The 24379-nt window shown below is 41.9% G+C and overlaps 1 protein-coding gene across 20 annotated transcripts in view; it reads left to right on the top strand.

Moving 5' to 3' along the window:
* The window catches only part of RBFOX1 (RNA binding fox-1 homolog 1), a 1485186-nt gene that overhangs the window by 624453 nt on the left and 836354 nt on the right, over positions 1 to 24379 (top strand). For 19 of the 20 annotated variants that reach the window (XM_079952553.1, XM_079952527.1, XM_079952530.1 and 16 more), the window contains one exon: positions 6191 to 6253. The exons of the other annotated variant lie outside the window; for it this stretch is intronic. In XM_079952553.1, the coding sequence (XP_079808679.1) occupies positions 6191 to 6253 (63 nt within the window). The remainder of the gene's footprint in view (positions 1 to 6190; positions 6254 to 24379) is intronic. 20 annotated transcript variants of the gene reach the window in all.

Raw genomic sequence — 24379 nt, 5'->3', positions numbered from 1 at the left:
ATCAGACTGCAGGATAATAATTTCTTCCCTCAGGAGAAGCCATAGCAGAGTGACTAATGAGGATGAAAGAGCTGCTGGATGCTACTTTATGAGATGCAGGAGATTCTGAGGGCCAAGCCAGATGTGACATTAATTGCCTGGATATATCCCAAATGGTGCCAATTCGAAATCCCCTTGAAATGCAAATACCAGAGGTGATTACTCTCGTGACCGTGGCAGGGAGAGAATGAGTTAAAACTTCACCTCTTCTACTGTTCTGTTTCCCCGTGGTGTTGTTTACAGAACAACAACACAACGTTCATGTTATTTGCATTTGTGTAATTAGCATTGTGTTAGGAGACCAGAAATAAAGAGGCAAGACACAAGGTATGGGATATAACTCGGGCCACTTTCTGAACAACAGCAGTGACCAGAGGAGGAATGACAGCTGGGAGGAGCACAGAAATAAGAAACGCCCTAGTATACCTGCATCAACACAGTCAAACACCTTCATCTGCCCCAGCTGCAACAAAACATGTCTCTCCCTTATCAGTCTCTGTAGTCACAGCTGGAGCTGTAACTCCATCAGTTTGCCCCTGAAGGCACACACTTCCATTGTCTCCTGAGACAGACAGATGCCAACAGTTGGGTGGTATGAGCTGCTCAGGGAAAAAAGACCATGTACGGGAAATTGGGTGAACCTACCCCACATGGGTGAAATGTGGTGCAAATTCCACTTCTTTCTCCCTGTCATACCCATTCATATGAGGAGGCAGCTCTTCCTGATTCATGTGTCCTTAGAGTGAGGGTTAACCTCAGAAGTGATCTATACCCTTCTCCATGGTTCCCACAGCCATGTGTCGCTGTTCCCACAGTCTCTGGGGTCACTGTTCACTTGGAAAGTGCCTCAGGGTATTCACAACTTGTGCCAACTTCTTCTATTTCATATACACAGCTGTCAAGGGTCCAGATAAAACCAGTCAACTTCATTATCCAGCTCTCACCTCTAACTGCACTTCTCCAACATTGCAGTTTGGAGTTAGTGGAAAAATCCCTGCCCACCAACCATCCACGGGAGAAGACAGAACTTCTTGCTGTGCCCTAACTGTGGCAACCAGCTAAGTCACACTGCATAGCGGGATGGTGAGCTGGGCACCACATCTTTTGAAGAAGGAAGAGGGAGGAAACAGGCAGAAGGTTTTATATATCCTCCACCTGCTCTTCCCCAGCCCTGGAGCATGTTTAGGAACTGCACCAGAAGTGGCTTGTTGTTTGGCTTCCAGCCCTGCCTCCTAGTGTGCTCCAACCCATACATCTTTGGTACTATGTCTAGCATGAGATATAATAAGCCAAAAGGACCCAGAACCCCACACATACCACTTTTATCAGAGGAGATATGGTGAGTTCCTTTTTCCTAGTTCTGATGTTTGGATGCTTGTATCATCTGAAAGAATACGTATCCCTTCATTGGGGACATTATACTCAAGGCACCACATCCTACAGAATGTCATAGAGCAGTAAGACAAAAATGGGTATTTTCTACCATTGCCCTTGCACTCTGGAATACTCTTCCTTCTGGTGCTTCACATGCCTTGTATTTCCCTGCCTGACCTATAGGACAGGGCCCCATTATTACAGAAGTCCTATTTTATAATACTGTTCTGCTGGGTTTTGTCTTGTATCTCCTATTTCTATTACAGCATTTTATTGTTTCTGTGTTGCATTTTTGCACCTCACTTACACATGTTTAAATAGTAAGAACAGATAGAGTAAAATACTAACCCACACTCTGGGCAGTGACAGGCTTACCTTTTGATTAGTAAAGCTAGGCAGCAGTATAAGTTGCTCATGGAATTTTACCTCTGCAGATCATTAATGCAATGTGGTTGGCCTTACTTCAAACCACTTCCCTGTGTCTCCTCTCCTTATTTCTGGTTATCTGGTTGCAAGTGCTATAGGAAAACACTGTTGTTGTTGCTGCTGTTGTTTTCTAAAGTGGATTACTTTAGAGTACAGTTTAGCATGCTGTGGTTAAACAGAAGGGGTGATTTGCCTTAATGTTCCTTTATGGGACAAGTGCTAAATTATGAAGCAGAAAAATAGAATGTTCTCAGCAGTGTAAATAAAACAGTAATCAGAGGAAGTAAATCATAGTCTTTTTCTTCCCCCACCCTTCTCCCTACCTCAGTCCAGTCTATGCTTTTGTGCATTGTTGGGTTATTAATCTTGATAATAGAAATGGGAAAAACGTTGTGCTGAAAAATAGGAGTTGATATAAAACGCTGATGAATGAGCAAAACAATTGTGACTTCCTAATGCTTATCTTCACCATATTCTGACACATAATGGTGCTAAATTGAATGCTGGTTCAAAAGTAATAGTTCTATTCTTCAAAGTATTTTATTTTTGCAATTGTGTATGTACAGGCACAGCAGTTCTGGGTGATCATAGTACTGATTAAAATTTCAGGACCAGAAAATGGAACCCCTAAAGTATTTGAATAATTTAATCACATTAATACCTCTATTGACCTCTGTGGGATTTACTGACAAGAGAGGAAGCTAGACAGATTGTTTCACTCGTTCTTATTCTACTCGGTGGTAAGATATCCCGAGGTAACTCAACTGTGGTGGTTTCTTTGAGAGGATAACGTACTGGAGGTTTTCGTTCATTTATTTGTTTTTCTCTTTAGTGCTTTTGGAACATGCTGCTCATTTTAAAACATGCAGGTTGAGCAGGAGGAATGCAAGGAGCTGCAGAGCTGCAGTTCCAACCCTAAAAGTAACAAGACGCCCTTCCAGCCCCACTGCCTGCAATTCTGATGTTTTACTAAATGTGGAACTGCTACACATCACTCAGTGAGGCAGGAAATTTATTGTCCAACTTCCTTTCCCTTCAAAAACAAACAAAAAACAAAACAAAAACAAAAACCTACAGACTGAGAGCATCAGGAGCACCACACTTGATTCCAGAGAAAAAGTGGACAGGCAGCCTATTAGACCAGAAATTAATATCTGTCTAAAAACCACACACCCCAGAATGTAGTGAGTGAGCTAAGCCCCTTGTGTTCTCCTTGCAGTATATCACTATATTGTTCTCTGATTTTGTGTGGGGAAAGAAGAAAACAAGTTTCCCTGGGCACATATTTATACCTATCTGTCTTGATTTCCCACCAGTTGAAGGGTGAAAGGTGAATGTGCAGGCTTGGTCCACTGGAGAAGTTGTGGCCAGCTTTGTGTTTTGTGTGACACTAGGCATAGTGGTGGTTGGTGTCTAGTGAGCCTGGAAGGGTAGAAGGCATGGAGCCCAACAGCAGATGGAACCAGGCCCAATATCAGACAAATACAACTAATTGTGGGTTTGCCCACATCTTCCTCTATACTGGGTTCTACAAAGGCAATGCTGTGAATCAGCTGACAGGCAGTGCCACTCCCTGGACAGGCAGGTGTGTGTAGGGGGGCTGTCTGAAGACACAGTGAACTTGGTTGGGCAGTGCCCCATTTGCCCTAATGAACCAGCCTTCCACTGGGAGGTGATATGTCTGCTATGTTTAAATTGCAGCAGTTCATTCACTTGATGTTGCAGCATCAATCAATAAGCGTCCATCCATATGCTAAATCTAAGCTGTTTGAAAAACCTGGTATTTCCTTTACTCTTATTTTGTTGCATTTTATCACATGAATTGGCTATGCATTTATGAGAAGGAAACCGGAAGCAACAACACATAACTTCAGTATTTTATTTTATTTTAGTAGTTTAGGCATGGGATGTTTGGATTGAGAAAATTCTGTAATGAAAGAGAAAATGCGACCTCGGAATTTGTTAACCAGTTTCAGTGTGCATGTGGACAGGGATTGGAATTATAATGAAGAGTGTTGAGGCACCCTCGTATCTGAGTCTCAGATTTCTGCTACATCTCCCCCCACTTTCAATTCCAAACCCTCCCATTTCCCCTTGTTCATTTGACCTGCCGTTTCTGAGGATTTCATTTTAGTACATTGGAGAGCATCTCCTTTTGACAGACAGTGCAAATTAAGAGATATGGGTAAGGCTCAGGAAGCTGGATGCCTGAATATGCCCCCTGGGTTTTCATTTGCAGTTAGGGGCTGATATAGACACAATTACTGCAGACAGAAACCCAGAGGTTAGTGGCAGGGAACACGTGGCAGTCTTAGCTTGTGCCAAGCTGTAATTGGGAAGATTATTTTTAATCAGAACTTATTCTACAGCCCAAACATTAGAAATCTCTTGTAAGGCTGACAGGAAATTAAACGGAGGCCAAACAAAAACAGTAACAATGACAAAAGGGAGAGCAAGCCTCAAAACAGGAGTAATAATCCAAGTTGTCTAATTATAGCCCTGCTCATAGTTCAAAAGCTTTCTTTTCTTTTTGGCTTTCCTATAAAGCAAAGATAATCTGGCTTTCAGTTGGTGATAACTTTATCTAATTGGAGCTGGAAATTTAAATGACCAGCAATTCTCTATGTAGGTCTATTTATAACTTGACTGTTTTGCTTTGTTTTTGTTTTTTTAAATGGATTAAATGTGTGATTTGATTTTGTGTGTGGGTTCGCATTTGATGTTTGGTTGACAGTAATCTCCTGAATGTGTCATCATTGCTCTTGATCCAAATTACTACTCAAGTTGGATTTCAGTTTTCTGTTTTTTTTCAGAATGTGTGCATTTAGCCTTCAGAAAGATCCACAACATACATTTAACATACATTCAATGTGCCTTCAAACCACATGACTTTCCCTGAAGAATCCTGAGAATTATACTTTTGCCCTTACAGAGCTACAGTTACAGCACCCCTAACTACAGTTCCTAGAATTCTGAGGGAAACTATGTGCTTTCAATGTGCATTGAATCTTCCTCAAATGTATGGTGTGCATCTGTATACTGAAAGGGGGGATGGATGACCTTTATGGCACTCTGAACAATCCTGCACCCCACTTTTTTCAAACTTATGCTTATACAACAGATAAAAATATATACCACTACGCTCTCCCAGCAATGTTGAGTGATAGAGAGAAGAAACTCACACAAAGCTGGGTTTCTACTCTCTTAATCTTGCATTATAATGCAATGCTGAAGGGTTCTGGAGAGGCGAGAAAAGCAGAAAAGTTCAAATTATTCATCAGCAGTTTTGCATTTTCACTGTGATGGTTTCGATCTGTTGGCTAGTCATTAAGATGGATGCTGTGTAATCTTGCTCAGGGAAGAAGTGAGGAAACTTGTAAAACCATCCATTAGACCGTACAGTTATTGGGATATAAATACTTTTCTGTGCTTGATCAGATACTACCTTTCCTCTCCCCCTGAGATTCTTCCTGAGAACCTGAAAACCCTGAAGTTAATTGACTGCACAATTGTATGTTTGCCATTCAAATATTCATGGGATATTCTGCTTCAGGCATTCGCCTCTTGGAAGAGAATGAGAAGGGAATACATGAGCCTCGATCTTTCTCTCTTCTCCAAGGGAAAGATCACTCATACATACCTACACCAATCTTTTAATCACAGAAACCACTTCATAGTCAGAACATAGCTCATCCTATCCAGCATCCCACTAGCAGGACCTGAGCACATCTGTACACTTTGCATGCTTCTGATTCACACCAGCTGCTGTTCAGAGGCCTCTGATACTGGAGGTAGCACACAGCCTTAATGAATTTATCTCATCCTCTTTTAATGCCATCCCAGTTGGTAAGGTAAAGGTACCCCTGCCCATACGGGCCAGTCTTGACAGACTCTGGGGTTGTGCGCCCATCTCACTCAAGAGGCCAGGGGCCAGCGCTGTCCGGAGACACTTCCGGGTCACGTGGCCAGCGTGACATCGCTGCTCTGGCGAGCCAGAGCCGCACACGGAAACGCCGTTTACCTTCCCGCTGGTAAGCGGTCCCTATTTATCTACTTGCACCCGGAGGTGCTTTCGAACTGCTAGGTTGGCAGGCGCTGGGACCGAGCAGCGGGAGCGCACCCCGCCGCAGGGATTCAAACCGCCGACCTTTCGATCAGCAAGCAAGTCCCAGTTGGTGGCAATCACTAAATATTTGTAGGAGTAAATTCCATAGAGTAACTATTTGCTGTGTGAATATATACTTACTTTTGCCTCTCCTAATTCTTTGTACTCTTAAGGTTAGGATAAAATGTGGAGGATGGTGCAGCAAGAACATAGTGTGATGGGTTTTGTGTTTGTTTTTATTTTCAGGAAACTACACAGAAGCCTCATGTAAGTGGAGCCTACAGTTTTCTAGAGCGGAGCATTCATTCTGTAAGTGCAACTCTCTCTGGTTTCTTTTCTATGTTGATGGAATGCATAGTTCTCAAGCCTCACCCCAGCTTGATTTGCATCTTCAGCTGCACAAAATGGAAAGATTGTTGTGTTCTGTTGAATATGAGTCTGTGATTAAAAGTTTGTTGTGAGAACCCTGTAGTTGAGGAGTTGGAAAGAGGGAAAGGAAGGAGACAGTTGAGTGGGGGTGGGGGTGTGCTGATAATGTGATTAATAGATATCTCCTTAAGCAGTATTTGAATCTGTTCCTTGTGGACAAATGAGTAAATCACAATGAAAATGGTCTATAATGAAACAGAAATCTGAATTACTTAATGGGTCATGTGTGGATTTCTCATTTCCTCATAGTTGTGTGTTTGTGTATACCAGCTGAAAACAGTAGAAAGTAATGTTTTTGTTGTTCCCTGAAAGATTAGCCAGTATTCTCAGTCCTCTAGATCTTTTGGATTAATATAAGGAATAAATTTACTGATGTTTTTGAATAATTACAGCTTACATTTTTTGTTAATTTTCTCACTTAAAAACAAAAACAAAAGATTAGATGTGACAACGTCATTTTGGATTAATTTGTTTTCCCCATACTTTTCCAAAGTGTCCCATTTTACTTTTAGCATTGTAAGCTGGTAACATTTACTGAACCATGCATGTTCTTAGTTTGATCCACCAGTGTGTATTTATATCATAAAGGACTTGAATGGGTTGCAGTAAGGAAAGTAATCATCCATGAACACACATCCTGAGCCTAGAAATACAGTTGTACCTAAGTTTTGTAATTAATTCATACCTTATTCTCTCCTAAATAAAACTGCAATCTGTCTAAAGCAATTCCACAAAATGTAGGATCATTGTTGACTTCGACCCAACATGATATGGAGCCTCACACTGTCGCATGCTATCACATGCCATTCCACATTCATTGATGGGTTTTGAGGACTGAACCTGAGGGGTTGGGAAGGGACCAGGAAAGTATTGTTGTACACACACTAGTTGGACCCTAGTTGGGATCATTAACTCCCACTGAACAATAGTGTTGTCTGAAAAATGAGGCCTTTCTGAGTAGATATTGTCTCGCTCCATAGAAATTAGACATTCTCAAGGTTTTCACACTTCATTCATAGAACCATTTGCATGCTACTTTGTCTGCATGTAGCACATTTCCTACAAAGTTTCTGGATATTGCAGAAGATTTGGGAGGGTGTTCCATGGTGCACCCAGTTCATGTTGCTTGTGGGTCCAGCTCGTTTGGCAGTGCTGGATTACCCAATAGGCAGACCAAACACATGCTTAGAGCACTAACAAAGCAGGGGGGTAGGGAGGGAGAGGGAGAGAGAATTGGAAATAATTTGACATTTGCTATTTCACAAAAAAGGGACGCAGGTGGCGCTGTGGGTTAAAGCCTCAGCGCCTAGGGCTTGCCGATCGAAAGGTCGGCGGTTTGAATCCCTGCGGCGGGGTGCGCTCCCGCTGCTCAGTCCCAGCGCCTGCCAACCTAGCAGTTCGAAAGCACCTTCGGGTGCAAGTAGATAAATAGGGACCGCTTACCAGCGGGAAGGTAAACGGCGTTTCCGTGTGCGGCTCTGGCTCGCCAGAGCAGCGATGTCACGCTGGCCACGTGACCCGGAAGTGTCTCCGGACAGCGCTGGCCCCTGGCCTCTTAAGTGAGATGGGCGCACAACCCCAGAGTCTGTCAAGACTGGCCCGTACGGGCAGGGGTACCTTTACCTTTACCTTTTATTTCACAAAAGCACTGAAGTAGTCATAATGGGAAAAGTCAGAATTCTTAGACTTCCTTACACTCCAGTGCACACTCTTTCTCCATTTTTGTTCTTTTTATTTATTGTCACCAACTAAACCAGAGGGTGTCCTACTAGTTTAAATCAAAATGATGTGAGGAAGTAGACCCTGTCATGTGTTGCACATGACATCCATGCATGTACATTTCAGCATACATGTAAGTTTTATGTTATTTCATATATATATATATATATATATATATATATATATATGGATTAATATTGTTTTTATTTTGAATGGGGGCATCATAATATTGTCATTCTGGCCCTGTCCTTTGGCTTTTCTGTTTCATCGTGTGGACTGAGAGTGTGTCCTGGAAGAATGTATTCAACATTCACCTGTTGTCTGCATATTGAAGGGGGAAATTTAGGACCAGTAGGCAAGCTCCCCTGTATAGTGGTACCTCGAGTTACAGACTCTTCAGCTTACAGACTCCACTAACCCAGAAATAGTACCTTGGGTTAAGAACAGTTTCAGGTTAAGAACAGACCTCCAGAATGAATTAAGTTGTTAACCCGAGGTACCACTGTAGTTACCCAGTTTTCTCCTTGAGGAATAAGTCTCTGAGAAAGCCCAGGGTTTCCCTAGAATACAGTCCGAAAACCACAGTGGAATGCAAATGTAATTTACAAGGGGAAAGTGCTTATGTACCTAATAACTCTCCTCTTTGCCATAAGGGGGTGGGGAAGTTAGAATTTCAAGGAAAGGTGTTTTGGCTATACTTCCAAGTAGCAGCTATTCATCCTGAGCAAGCTTTACAAATCTGTTCCTTTCATTGCTAAATGTGCCTGTTACTCTTTAGTTTTTCATCTCTGCCACAAGCGGTCCTATCTGTCATGGAGCAGCATTGTGGCAGTAAGCAGCATTTGACACAGTTGACATGTTGGGGGGAAATGGTGAAAAAGAAATTGTGTCACCAGAGCACAGCAAGGCACAGGTGGTGGAGGGATTTCCAACTTATGGGAGGTGGCAGTTCCTGGGCTAATTAGTGGGGCATTGTTAGGATGCCAAACAATTTGTGTATGATTAATATATTTCAATATCTGCACACACAGACTAAGGTAGGGAGAAGAAGCCTTGTAGAAACAAGCCTATAGATTTGAATCACATAAAGGAAACAATAATGATACTTTTGGATTTGGGGAAAATGTTTGAATGTTGCCAAATTCCTTAGTGCCTAATTGCTGCCAGTATTTCCCCCTTGTGATTGTAACCTGACTAGTACTGTGAATATCAATCATTTTTAAGGGTTAAGGGGTCATTATTATTTAGCCAATCTGAGACTGAAGTCCGAGACGTTGCCTGGTAACAGAGAATGTAGATGAGCTGGCTCTTAAGTCCACCATATGGCCAGACATTTTGCTCTATTCGCCTGTGACATGACCTACACATGTAGTACATTACTGATTTATAGGATGGCTATTATAGTATTCTAGTTAGAATTTTATTTTGGACAATATACAGGTGAGTAATCTACTAAAGAGATATTTAAAAAGAGAGCCCTTTTGATGTGTATGTGACACTTTAATGATAACACTCTTAATACTTTAAATGATGTCGTATTTTTAAAATAGTATCCATTCAGTTGACTCAGAAACAAAAGAAGCTTATACAATTTGCTGCGCAAGATAGGTTTCTGCAAATAAATCCAGGTATTGCTATTTCCATGGCCTGTGAAGCTGTAGAACTTCCAGCATCAGCATTGGACATCCAAGAACCATGGAAAGAGGGCAAACTTGCAGAGCTGGCCCAAGAAAACTTGCTGTTTGGCACAGAAAATCTCAAATCTGGCAACCAGCAGTAAAATATATGTGCATTCATCAAACATGCAGCTGCCAGCCTCTTTTCTACATCCAAATGCCGCCATAACTAAAAGTGATCCCACACAGCTGGTTCAGATGTTGTGGTTGGAACTTCCCTATGCTTTGTGTTAACCGTTGCATCAAGGGTTGGGCAAAGTGAATTCACTTTGCCATCAGTGTGCACTGCAAATATCATATCCAATAAAGCTGAATGTTGGAAAATTCAGGACAGATAAAATAAAGTACTTCTTCATGCAGCACGTAGTTAATCTCTGGAACTCACTCCCACAGGAGACACTGGATAACCACCATTGGGATGGCTTCAAAGGAGGGCTGGACAAGTTTATGGAGGCTAAGGCTATCAAATAGCTACTAGCCTTGTTGGCAATAATCTGCCTCCATGATTGGAGGCAGTAATACTTTTGAATGCCAGTTGCTGGAAGTCATAGGATGGGAGAGTGTTCTTGTGCTCGGGTCCTGTTTGCAGGTTTCGCACAGGCATCTGGGTGGGGAGACCAAACAAGATGCTTGGCTAGGTGAGCGACTGGCCTGATTCAGCAGGGTCTTTTTATGTTACTGTGTTCAGAGTGGGTTTCTGAAGACCCTGATGTTCTCAGCTGTGGGCCAAATTTCATCACTGCCTTGGGACTCTCGTTAGGTCATACCCATGCAACATCCCTTAATTGTCATGCCCCTCACCCCCCTCAAGTGCTTTTGTCTGTCGGGAAATGTGTACTTCAACTGTAATAATGTCTCTCGCTTGTTTGGATAGAATATGGGAAGGTAGGGTGTAGAAACCTCTGACTTTTGTGTGGCTAAAGTGTGACAAAGTTCACATCTGTGGTCCCATGTATTTTTGCCTCTGGCCCCACCGATCTGAACGTGTGTGGCCTCTGAAAGGCTGCCCATAAGGAAATGTGGCCCCTCGGCTGAAAAAGTTTCCTTGGCACTGCCCTAAAAAGCATAGGCATTGTGGGAAATGCAAAAGATGCATAGATTTAGCCACCTGACCAGGAAGGGATAAAGTTAGTGGGCAGGGCAGGCATAATCACAGGGCCATGTAAGGAACAAGGATTCCAGGTGCTGGGTAGCACCTGTTACTTCTTTTGACACCCTTTTGCTTTTTGCTGGGCTCATGTGTGTGTATGTGTGTGTGTGTGTGTGTGTGTGTGTGTGTGAGAGAGAGAGAGAGAGAGAGAGAGAGAGAGAGAGAAAGAAAGCGAGCGAGAGAGAGAGAGAGAGCGCACATCAGCCTGAAGCTAACCCTCTTCCTGTCCCTCCCTCCTCCTTGTAAGAGTCATTATCAATCACATTTGCATTTTTTATTATTATTGTTTTCTTTGGTGGCTGAATATATTTCCCCCAAAGTGCATCAACCCTTGTATCTTTTATGGGATTGATGTGTGCTTCTAGCTGTCTAATGCAGTAATAAAAAAGATGTCCGTGTCCATGACCTACCTGAATCATTACACGCTAATCATATAAAGCAATTCCAAGCAGATTGATTAAATACCGCTGCTTTCCCCCCCATAAATATGAACAGGACCAAAAATCCTCAGCGTGCCACCCCATAACAGATGGTCTGCTAACGTCTTTTAACAGCAGAATTCAAGGAGCAGGTGGCCGGGTGCTGTTAGATGAAGGCGATTTCTGAGACCAGCACACTTTCACTGGCTCCAGCTGAGGAAATGCCACATTCTTTTAGCTTTGGAGAAACATTCCCTTTTTAGTCTGAGCACAGAATCAAGAGGCCCATTTCTCCCCCTCTTTACTTCCCTCACCCACCTGCTGCTTTCCCCCTTCTCTGTAACTTTCCCTGTTAAAAGTTGCCTCTTTGCTTCACCCAGGCCCCAGAGGATCAAAGCTTTCCAGCGCACATCAGGAGAACAAGAAAAGTCAGTCTGGTAGAAATATTTGATTTTCACTGCATTGCAAGGGTCACCTCACACGGCTAAATGACCTGGTGGAAAATAAAATAAAATAAAACAAATTGGCTTTGTGCTGTGAAAAAGGATTGCTTTGACATTCTCCTCAAATCATGCTCTGATCAGGAACAAATGGCTGTGAGCTATCGATTTCCAATGCTTATGGGCCAACCTGGTCCTGCACAGGCAGTTTCCCCCACAGCAGATTAAATATCTTTTGCTGCTGTACATTCTGCCTAGTTTTATGGGTCAAGCTACAAGGACACTCAAGGGGATGGGGAGGTCAGCTCTTCTCCCCTCTGATGCAAACGTTGCTGCATTTGTACACCCTGAGTGTGAGGGTTCTGTAATGTGACCTTACTCTATATTTGCTGGTCTCCTGAAGGCATGGGCCTGAGGAAGCAAAGGAATGCGTTTTGTGCATATATCTAGTTTGTTATTTAGAGAACATGAACCTCTCCTTAACAGTCTTGTTTCTCACGGCACAAGAGGGACTTGTAAATAAACAAGCTATGCACATGGCGGAGGGAGTTTTTAAGATTGTGCATAAAATAGATGCAGAAAGTTGAATAAAATTGACTGGATAACTTAACAATATTATGTGTTTGGATCTCAGGTTACCCTTTGCCCTTGTCAGGTGACTATAGTTTCTCTTGGGCAGTTTATTCGATTGATGTCATGCTTATAATTTTATATGCTTGTCCTCTCTATTCCTGGCTCCCCCCCTCATTTTAATTCCCCCCTTATCTTCCTTTTTTCCTCCTTATTCTCAGTTTCAATTTCTAATTGGGTATCTGTATGTTCAGATATAATTGTAAACTTGTACTATTATTATTATTATTATTATTAATTTATAAATAAAGGAAGGAAATAAAACATTAAAGGAAATAGATCACTGTTTCTTTACCTATTCATAGGAATAAAGGAAGCTGGCTTAAACTGAGTCATTGGCCCATCCAGTCCAATATTCTCCCCACTAACTGGAAGTGGCTGTCCAGAGTTCAAAATGGGTCTCCCAACACCTCACCCAACAGCCTTACATGGGGATTGACCCTGGAGTCATCTGCTTACAAAGCCCATTCTCTACAATTACAACCATTAAATTTGTGATAGTCCCGGGTCTGACTCAGAGCTCTGACAAATGATTGACCTTATCAGCCAAGAAAGAAAGAAAGAAATTATGTGTGTGTGTGTACATGTTTGTGTACTTATTGGTAAGAAGTACCATTGGTTGAGGGACGCAGGTGGCGCTGTGGGTTAAAGCCTCAGCGCCTAGGGCTTGCCGATCGAAAGGTCGGCGGTTCGAATCCCTGCGGCGGGGTGCGCTCCCGCTGCTCGGTCCCAGCGCCTGCCAACCTAGCAGTTCGAAAGCACCTCCAGGTGCAAGTAGATAAATAGGGACCGCTTACCAGCGGGAAGGTAAACGGCGTTTCCGTGTGCGGCTCTGGCTCTGGCCAGAGCAGCGATGTCACGCTGGCCACGTGACCCGGAAGTGTCTCCGGACAGCGCTGGCCCCTGGCCTCTTAAGTGAGATGGGCGCACAACCCCAGAGTCTGTCAAGACTGGCCCGTACGGGCAGGGGTACCTTTACCTTTACCTTTACCATTGGTTGAATGGTAAAAGCAGAATGCTACCCCATTCAATCAATACTATTAGCAGTGTGTATATGTGCTGAAACTTCATTGTATTTTGCACTACAATTGTAAAAAAGGAAACGTATTGACTCATACTGCTTAAGATAATTGAGACATTTTACTGTACTGTGAAATCCTAACAGCAGCTTAGGTCGTTTGGCATATTGCTTGCTTGCTTTTTGAAATCCATGTTGATAGTTTGAATCAGGGTTGGCACATTTTAATCAGTGGGGCTGTAATTTGAGGCCACACCTGATTACTTTTTGAAACTATTTTTTATATTAATTGGAAATGAATATAAATAAAAGCAGTATTTCGCTTAAGAGTGCTCATATGTCTGTCAAGTTCTACAAAGGCAGCTCATTCCATTGCCTATTCCAACTAAGTACTGGCCAGTCTGATGCTCTTGCATCACTCACATACTTGCGGTCGGAGTGGGTTCAGTTAAAGGCTGGGCGGCTGCCTCCCTCCCTCCCTCTTCTTTTCATGGCAACAGCACCTGCCCTCCCTGACTCTCAGTGTGACTTGTTGGTCACTTTGGGGCTGTGTATGGATTTTTGGTGAATTCAGAATGGTTTGGGTTGAGTTTTTTTGTTTTTTTTTTGCCTACTCCTTATTGAATAACAACTGGATGGTGGACATTTAGATGACCTTCTTACCTGCATTACTGTTAATTAGGTTAATCTGCTATTTAATTCAGTCAGTTTTGGCAGCTCAGGTGCAGGAAAGGGAATGCAGTAATTGTGTTTCAGCCCAGTGACCCACTTTAGGCACCTGAGGGCTTAAATCTCTGTGCTCTGTGATTCTATGGGTGGATAGGGCTACCCTCAAGGCTAAACTGCTCCATCAGCTTTGTGGGTGGGGGTAGAGCAGCATTTCCCCTCTACAAGGGTTGTATAGGTTTTATTCTTAAATAAAGTGGCCTTAGTTCAAACCTCAAGGTTTGGCAACATGCACATTTTGTTTTTACAGTTTAGACTTACTAGCCCCTTGTGATGAGAAGTCTGCAGGTGACTTACAAAAAGAAGCTTTAGGTTTTAAAAGGCATAGCATAAAACCAAAATAATGCATTTCAAGAAAACAATTTCAATAACCCATAAACAAGGCCATAAGAATACAGCAAATTTTTTTTGTTAAAAAACAAACTCCAGGAGTAGTGGCATTTAAATTTCCTACACTGAAGGGAGCTTAAATTTCATACACTGAATCACTGTCCTCAGTGATAAAGCACATAGGTAGCATGTGAAAGATCTTAAGTTCAATCCCTGGCATCTCCAGGTAGGGCTGGAGTGGGTGAAGGAAAGACTCCTCTGTGAAACTCCAGAGTCACTGCTATACAATACAAGGACTGGTGGTTGTGTCACAGATAAGCCACATTTAAGCCCCACAAGCCATGGCTTAGAACAGTGGTGGGAAATCTTTGCTAGTTGATGGGGCAGATACTAATCTCAGCACCCCATGCTGCTCAAAGTTGCCCACCTGTTAAGCTCCTGGCAATTTAGTTTGGCGATGAGCTTTTCTGGAGCCCTGTCAAGACTAGAATGTACAGCATGGGGTATTTGAAAGCCATTTGTGTGCAGCCCTGCACTGCTCCTTAAGCCTCTGAAAACAAGAGGTTTAAAGAGCAGTGTGGAGCTACTTACAAAGGGCTTTCAAACAGCTGTGTGCTATTTTTTTTTGAGCCTCCTATTTTCAGGGGTTCAAAGAAAGTCCTTTGCGAGTGGTGCTAGGCTGTTCCTGTATGTATGACATCATATATGATGTCATAGCGCAGATGTGCGCGGATCCACCAAACAGCCTTGTAAAACAAATAGAGAGGCCTGGACAGCCAAGTCTGGCTCACAGGTTGGAGGTTCCTCACCCTTGGCTTAGAGTTATGTGTAGACCAAGTAGCTTCCTGCATTACTAATTAAAAACAGTTGACCAGCTACAAGTTTTCCAGTTGGTTGGTGTTAGTGTTAATGATGCCTAACTCATTCTTTAGGTATTGATTCTCAATTGTAGGTGAGGCTGGTGTTTGGACCCCTGCCATCCTCACCACATCCCAAAGTAACAGAGCCTTTACACTGCCCCCCCCCCCGAACTGTTTCAGAGTTTTCCTTCGTACTCGGTTTTACAACACTGCAGGAAACAATATCTTGAGGCACACACAAAGTATGGAGAATATCCATGTCCACCCAAAATGTGAATTCAGTGGTGAAACAAAGAGATATAACAGAATGTTTAACCAGCATTATTTCTGCCTTTGAGAATCATTTTTTGAAGCCTCTTTTTCATTAGGCATGGTGAAATTATACGTTGGATTTGCAAGGCTATTAATAAGCTTGACAGGGCATTCTTAGGCTTCAGGTAGTGACTCTTTCAAAAATGCCAAGTAGGTCCTGTGTTCAGCAAATTTTCCTATCTGAACTTTGCTAACACATCCTTGGATGCTTGTTTATGAACTCGGTTCTTTTTAAAAGCTCAGCGTGTGTTAATATAATTTATAAGACATAGGTAAGTAGGAAATTGGGAAACTCTAGTGATGAAATTCAACATAATTGATTTTCAGGGGCCTTAGAAGTTAATTTTTTTCTTGTTGAGTTATGAAATAAACATCATCAGACTTTATTTTAAAAGACAGTGCATAGTGTTGATGCACTGGAAAGTTTCCATTTCAGCTAGTTTAGTGTCATGTTGCCAATTTAATCTAGGTATCATAATCAACAAACTTCAAAAGGCCTGGAAAAGGGATTTTTTTAAATAAAAAAAAACCCTGAAGCACACCAGCTCTTTATTGGTGCTATTAAGTACAAACATCATTAGATGTATATACCCAACTCTTTGTTGCCAGGTAGTTTTCCATTTCCTTCTTACGCAAGGTGGGTTTGGGTTAACTGTTTGCAAGGCAAACTACAATCCAATTTGAAAGAAACAAGATCAAATTACTGTACTTAGGGTCCCACCTTTTAAAACTACTTCACACAGCTGGGAAGGATATGTTTGGCATCTAGAAGTGATATGTTTTGGTTGCTGTTTTCAGCACTGAGTCCATGCAGGTGAGGAAGGAAACATTTAGATATACTGAGGCATTGCTGGGTTAAGTGCACCCTTTAGGGGGTCAAAAATTTTGCTATGTCTGATGGGCTTTGAGGGGTATCCTTTAGGCCTGACATTCACATTTTGGGGAAAACGCAGGACAGTGGGACCTTGGTGTATGTGTTGGGTTCATGCCCACCCCTTCCAGTTGATAAAAGACCTTCTTTGTGGATGTGGACAGTGTGCATTGAGAGTGAATCACAGGAATTATCATTGCATTGCCACAGATAGCTCTCTGCTCATGGGAAAGCTGTTTAATGAGAGGTAGGTTGGTAGCTGGGCAAAAACAGTGGGCAGATTGCTCTCTTTGTGTTTATATTATTATTAAATGGAGCTTTAGCAAATGTAGCAAACAAGTGGCATGAGTTATTTGCTGCCTTTTCATATATGTTTCAGACTTTAAAGTCACCTAGGTTTTATAGGTCTGAAAATATGGTTTTGCACTCAGATTATTCAGGTTTCAAAGTTACTAAGGTTTTAAAGTGCTGACAAATATGTTTGCAGAGCAAATTCTGATTTATTGTTGCTGCAAGCTTTACATTCAACGTATTGAAATAACATGACATTCAAATGAATAGCAAGGTATTGCCCTGCTTTGTGGGAGATGCATCTGGAAGAAAGAAAGAAAAATGCAAACCTTGACTTGGAAAAGTATTGCGAACGCCTACTATGGTTAAAAAGAATAGGCTTACATAGACCAAGATAACTTTTTAAAACTGTTTTGTGCTGTACTAGAAGCCTGAAGCTCTGAATCAGGAACAGAAAGCTTTAAACAAATATGGACAGATCTCTAAAAAATATGCGTATGATAAGAAATGTTTTCATCATATCACAGGACTACTGACTTTTCTTATAGTCTTTTGTGAGTGTTCTGTCTTAAATTGTCTAAAATATCTCTGGAGGCAGATAACTGAAAGAAAGAAATGAGAGGGAGACAGAGAAGGCTATGATTCTTTAAGTTTGATGGATATCTAGCAAGTTCTAGTAGGAATAATATCAAGGCAGGAATGGACAGAAAAGTCTTGATCCAATTTATGGCCCTTTCACACAAAGCCCATTCCATCTCATTTCCACCAGGATTTTTAAAGAATAATTAGTTTAAAGATCCACATGGTTATGTGCCATCCCTTTCTGAAATATTTAATATCAGTCTACTTATGTGACCCTGTGGGGGAGTCCTTTTTCGCTGGGTGTGTCCAATAGCACTGGCAATCTCACAGGGATGATGGGCTATATTCAACTCAGTTATAAACGAAGTAGACCCACTCGAAGTAATTGACCTAAATTAGTCATGCCCATAAATTTCAATGGTTCCACTTGGAATAGGAATAAAAACAGAGAAAATCCATTGCACTGGGGGGTGGGGTGAGGAATGTGACTGCCCCCAAAGGGATAATTGGTAGGGAGAGCCATTCTCAATGTCCCACTAATACTTGTAGCCTGCTGGCTGTGACACAGGATAGGACCTTCTCAGTAATGGCTCCCTGAGCATGGAATCCCCACCCCCCACTCCAGGAAATGCAGATGGCCCCTTCACTCTGTGACTAACAGCATCAAGTAAAGAAGACACACACACACACACACACACAATTTTTGTTGTTAATAACATTTTATTTAGTAGTTGAAAAACAAAAACCAGTAACGTTGTATTGGGAGTGGCCATTAAGAACTATTGTTTTAGATTTTTTTTAACTGCAGGTTTTGCAAATGGCAGTGGAGAAACTGATATAGTACTTCAGCTGCAAATACTGGTTAGTATCATCAGGCACATAATACTGCCATAAGATTGATTTGACAAGTGAATCCCCCATTTGTGCTCATAAGTCACAGAGAGCTGTACTTTCTGAAGGAACTGCTTAGTGTGTGTGTGTGCTTGCCTCTTTATAAGAGATTATCATTGTTTCAGCTATTGCATGGTATGTGCCTATATTCAATTTGTTTCTTTTCCATGCACTTAGCTTTGAAATAATCATGCAAGAAGCTCAGTATAGAATAGGTGAGCTGAACTTATTAGCATATGAATGTTGCTGCTTTCTCTTTCAACTGTGCCACTTGCTGTTCTGTTAAATGTTTCCAATTGAAGGTCATTAAAAATAATGGATTAAGCCTTGACCAATTCTCATTTTCCTTCCTTGTTTGGGTCCTGTCTCAAAAGGTTTTTTTTTATTTTTTAAGAATATTATATTTAAATTCCTTCAAGCATCTCTTGAGGCCTGACAGCCATGATGCAGAAAACAAGCCCAATTAAGCTTCCTAGACTATGGCTATTATTCTACTGGTGTGTCCAGTCTTCAGAAATACAGTGAAATGTTTTTAAGTCAATGTCCACTTCTCATATGCATATCAACCTACTTCCTTTTCATTATACCAAAATAGAAATCTTTCAGAGACTGGCAGGTTGCTCAGGCAGTCAACCATACCTGTAAACTTCTCAGTCCTTCAATTTTATAGGATTGCTGTTTTTCAGTAGCTTGAAATCATCTGTGCATTTTGTGACTCCTCATTAGAACGTGTCAGTCATCTCTGCTAGTGTTTAAATGGAAGAGAGGATGAGGGAAGAATTCTGGAGCTGTCCTGATGGATTTGCAGTCAATGGCTGCTGCGGAGGGTACTTGAGTAAACTTCTCTGAGTTCCACTTCTTTCTTGGCAACAACAGTCTATAAGCAGAGGTGACCATTCTGGTATAATCTATGTTTTTGTAAGCTGCTTTGAGTTACTTTTTGTAAAAGAAAGAAAGAAAGAGAAAGAAAGAAAGACAGAGAAAGAAAGAAAGAAAGACGTGATTAATAAGTTCAATAAATAAATATAAATAATAGGTAATTGGACCCCTGACCATTAGGTCCAGTCATGGGCGACTCTGGGGTTGCGGCGCTCATCTCGCTTTATTGGCTGAGGGAGCCAGTGTACAGCTTCTGGGTCATGTGGCCAGCATGACTAAGCCGCTTCTGGCGAACCAGAGTAGTGCACGGAAATGCCGTTTACCTTCCCGCTGGAGTGGTACCTATTTATCTACTTGCACTTTGAGGTGCTTTCGAACTGCTAGGTTGGCAGGAGTAGGGACTGAGCAATGGGAGCTCACCCCGTCGCAGGGATTCGAACCGCCGACCTTCTGATCAGCAAGTCCTAGGCTCTGTGGTTTAACCCACAGCGCCAGGGGAGGTGCCTTTTATCAGGGTTGTAAGCATCTGCACAAATTATTGGCCCCAATCAAATTTTAATCATGGTGTATAAAATACTCAGTTTTTCTTGTAAGGGAATCTGAACCATAAGGTATTAGAAAGCCCCTCCTCCTTTTAATTGCCAGACAGTTCTTATGCTTATCTTTCTTCTTCTTCTTCTTCTTCTTCTTCTTCTTCTTCTTCTTCTTCTTCTTCTTCTTGTTATTATAACTACATATCCCTAATATAAACCCTGAGTGTGTGTGAAGAGCCTGAGTTGCTCAGCCTTCTAGATCAGTCTTTCAGTCGTCTTCTGGAAGTAAAAAGAAGGTGAAATCCAACATAGGAGAAACAGAAATGTAGCTGGGTTTTGTCCTCCTCTATATACTGAAAATGTTACACATTTTGTCCTTGATGTAATATTTATAACAATATCTGAGCTAAGTGCATCTTTCCTTAGTTGGTGAAGTTGGTGAAGGGAAGGTCCTTCTTTGCAAAATGACCTTCTTCTTTTTTAACAGATTGCTCTTAGCAAACATTCAGCACGAAGAAGATTGCAATTTCTTGTTTTAGCCCAGCAAATGCCTGCAGAGTTAAAGGGTGGGGGGACACCAGTGGAACATTAAGACTCTACCCCCACTCTCAGGAGCACCACAGCTTAACTAGTTATTGCTGTTGCAGCATAATGACTTTTTGTTGTGGTTGTTGTTGGCACCTGTCTACCTCGAGAGACAATGGAGCTCACCTCCAGGGGTGAAGTCAAACTGTGTTAGCAGCACTGCAGTGACATCCCCGGGGTGCAAGCCTGGGCAGTGTGTATGGAGGTCCTCGACTGCCCAGATGACGACCCCCCTCTCTGCTTCACTGATGTGGTCCAAAGGAAAGCAGAGCATTGCATTTGGCACCAGCTTGACTGCAAGAGTTGCTGGAAGGAGACGTACCAGGCATCATCTAACCATCTTAGGGGCTCCACTACAAGTTTTTGTAGGGTTTACTTCTTAGCCTTTTCATCTCCCAAAGATATCCCACAAGGCAGTGGAAGTTTAGGATCAGTGTTTTCCTTCTCCTAGATGGACTACTCAGGTTGCTAAGTCCCATCTGCCCCTCACTTCTTTCTACAGCACATGCAGAAAACACCTTCTTGACCACTGGACCCACTATTGGTTTCATCCACTCAATCCACTAAAGCCTGTCTTCTGTCTTCACATGCAGGGGAAATCCCTAACTTACTGAAGGTTTGTGACCCATTGGCTACCCTCACCTGCTTTTAGTCGGCCAGTTAAAGCCATTCCCGGGGTGTGACCGCTGTCACATGCTGACAGCTTCTAGGAGCCACAGGTGAGACCTGAGTGCAGGGAAGGGACTAAGGTGCATAAACTACCCCAGACGGAGCATAACATGTTCCCCACCAGAGGTACTTGCCTTCCCCTGACACCCCATACACCCCATATGACTGCCTGCCTCCTAATGTCACAACCTGCAGCTTCTGCTGTGCTTCATTAACAATAAAAATGATGCTTGCATAGTCATAAGCTGAGTTGTATCACATATTTGGTTTAAGACTCTTCCCTGGGAACTGTTAGGGAGCAGGCAATTGTAATTCTGCTTACTGGGTCTTACAAATCTATGACCATAGGTCAGAAGGGTGACAGGGAGAAAACACTGAAAGCTCTTCTTTCTGTATTGCCAACATCTGAAACACATCTGGTGGGAACTAAAGAAAAGAACCTTCTAAGTGACTACTCCCAGGTTTTGGAACTCCTTGCCAGAAGCAGCCCACCTTGTCCTATCTCCAATGAACCTTCCTCAATCAAGCAAAAACATTTTTTAAAATAATCCTTTGGCCTGGGAGATGGCACCTACCTCCATACACTGTGACTAGTTCTTACTGGTTGTCCTTATTGATGTTTCACCAACCTGTTGTTGTTGAAGAAGAAGAACAAGAGCTTAGGGTTAAGGTCTGTAGTGCTTTGCCTTACAAAAGGTGGCCATGTGTTGTAGCTACGTATGTCCAGCTACATCAATGAAACTGTGATGTGAGGTCATATTCCTGGCAAATTCTTATTTGGAATTTTGAGGACATTTTCCAAGGGAAAGGGCTGTTTTTTGACTGAAAACTATATATATATATATTTGTACAAAATACCCAACTTCTGAAAACAAATGTGTAGGAAACCAACTGTATTGGTAACTGAATAGGTTTACTGGGAAATCTGTCACAAGTTCAGAATTGGTTGGAGTCTAAACTTCCCAGAGGATAATGAAAATCCATGAAAGCATTTGTCAGAGCCCAAATTTGCAAAACCATTGGTGTAATTCGTATAGCAAGTTGTACAGTTTGGAAACACAACAGAGTTAGCCAAGGTGTCCTGTGGAAGTTACAATTTAAACTTTTCTTTTAAAAAGCCTTAGCTCAGCAGAATAAATCCAAAAGGACAAATACCACAGATCTATAGATGATAATGAACTTCAAGGAATGGGGAAATAGAACATGATTTAAGCACAATGTTCTTTTAAGAAAGTAACTTTTTTCAGGAGAAATCTGAGATGTTAACAGCAAGCCATCTTTTTCTAGCAGGTTGCAATGAACAATGTCAGCACTAGACTTATTCGGTTAATTATTTTTCACTTACAAAATATTGCTATCAGTTTGGGTGTCATGATTATCATGAACAGAACTGTCACTATATCTTCCCCTGACCAACCTGATCAGAGAGTTAAGAAATAATGGTCCCTAATACTCTGGATTCTCTCTCCAGTCATTGGCATGGAACATTCAGTGATGCTGGAGGGTGAAGCAGAATAGGTAGAAATACTTTGTGACTGGCTTGGGTTAGATGATATAGTTAGACCTGCGAGTTCAGCTAAACTGGGTAATAGCCTTCCTCCATAAATTCACACCACTTGAAGAACTGGGAAGCATTTTACAAGAGTATACAGTAAGTCAACAAAGTGCACACATTTAACTTGTGCACATTCAGCTTTATGTGCATGACAAAATAAATAAAATAAAAGGGGGCAGGAAGAGGGTGGAGTTCCAGGACAAAATGTATTTGCAGTTCCACCCACCATTGAACCCAATGGGTTTTGACCATATACAATTTTGGTTTTAGGCACAATCCCTGGAACGTAACCCCTGTGTAAATTGCAAGCTTACTGTATACATAATATTAGCTGTGGCTTTGGGAGAAATATATTATAGGGATTTTTTTTTCCTTATAAATAAAAGGGGAATTTGAATTGTTCATGCATTGAAGTTATATTGCACGGGGATTATTGTGTGTGTGTGCATTTCATTTTTTTTTTTGTTGATATCACAGAAGTGTTGAAGCCATGACTGGTTGCTGCATCTACCCAGAGGCAATGCTAAGGAAGCACGTTCCATTTAACAAATTTCAAACTGGGAATTAGGAAGGTGAGAATGTGTGTGGCTTCTTTTTAAAAACAAGCCAGCAAGCAAGCAAGCAAGCAAACAAACAAACAAACAGGGAATTAATAATGCATCCACATTGGGTGACCTTGGGCTAGCCACAATTTGTCTATTTTCACATAGTGGTTGTAAAAGGTGGGTAAACTTATGTAGGCTACCTAGAACTACTTGTCGGAAGAATGAGAGTGATAAATGTGATATGCCAAAAAAATAATAAAATACATGGGGGATTTTGAGAGGGGCAGGAATTCAGGCTCAAGCTTCCAGGTTCTTTAAGTGTGTCTTCCACGTATGAAGCAGAATGCACTGTTTGACCAGACAAGGGCAATAGTCCAGGGTCCTATTATTTACAGCATGTCTTGCAAAACCAGAAATGCCAATTTCATAACTTGATATTGCACAGTTCTGTTAATAAAGAGGGCTCTGAGGATTAACAACAGTCACACAGAGCTCATGATGGGAGAGGCCTAGGACCCAGTCTCAGATGCTACAGGTTTTCAACCATGCCAAGCAGAATCTTGAATGATTCCCCACCCCCTTTGCAGGCTGAAAAAATGGAACTCTTGCTTGAGTGGCAGCAATGCTCCTCTATACCATGTTCTTCCCCAACTCCATGTTAGCCAGTGGTTAGGTTGGTTTAATAAAATGTATAGCGACCACTGCTCTGCAGGTGAAGGCTTCCCGCAGATGTTGTCTTATCGGATGGTCTGTTCAATACAATGTAGTCTTTTGGTGACAGCCGTTTTTACTCCTATGCTGAAGCTGCAGCACTTTGAAGTGTCAGGACATTTTGTACCCTGCCTAAAGGTCAAAGAAAGTTGCTGATCAATACCAAAGGCTGTTCACTTCCTGTTCCTTATCCTGTAAATCTCAAAATCTTGTCACGTTGCAAACTATCAAGAAGCTGTTACCTGTCCAGTGAGCAGATTCTTGTTTGAGGAAAATCATTTGCCCCAAACAGTCAAATACATCTCAATGTGCAGAAATATCCCAGTTTCAAGGTTAACCAATATCTGAATGTCAAATTCTCTGAAGCAAATTGGAAAACCTCTAACAGTGTCTAATAAGTGTCTTTTAAAAATAAGGGGTATCTCCTTAAAAACAAAACAAGCAGAAAGCATGTTTGTCCTCTTCAAGGACCGGAAATTGTATTGTAAAGATCAACTTAGGCTAAATTCTACAACTACTATGAGAATCTGAGAGAAATCAAAATTAAGAGATTCATTCATCCCTGTTTTCAAAATTCTATTTCAAATGGTTGTGTGTATAAAAGCAAGAGGGGG

The sequence above is a fragment of the Podarcis cretensis genome (assembly GCF_951804945.1).
Source record: "Podarcis cretensis genome assembly, chromosome: 14".
Lineage (NCBI taxonomy): Eukaryota > Metazoa > Chordata > Lepidosauria > Squamata > Lacertidae > Podarcis > Podarcis cretensis.
The sequence above is the reverse complement of the archived record's forward strand: the minus strand, read 5'-3'. Positions and strand labels throughout refer to the sequence as shown.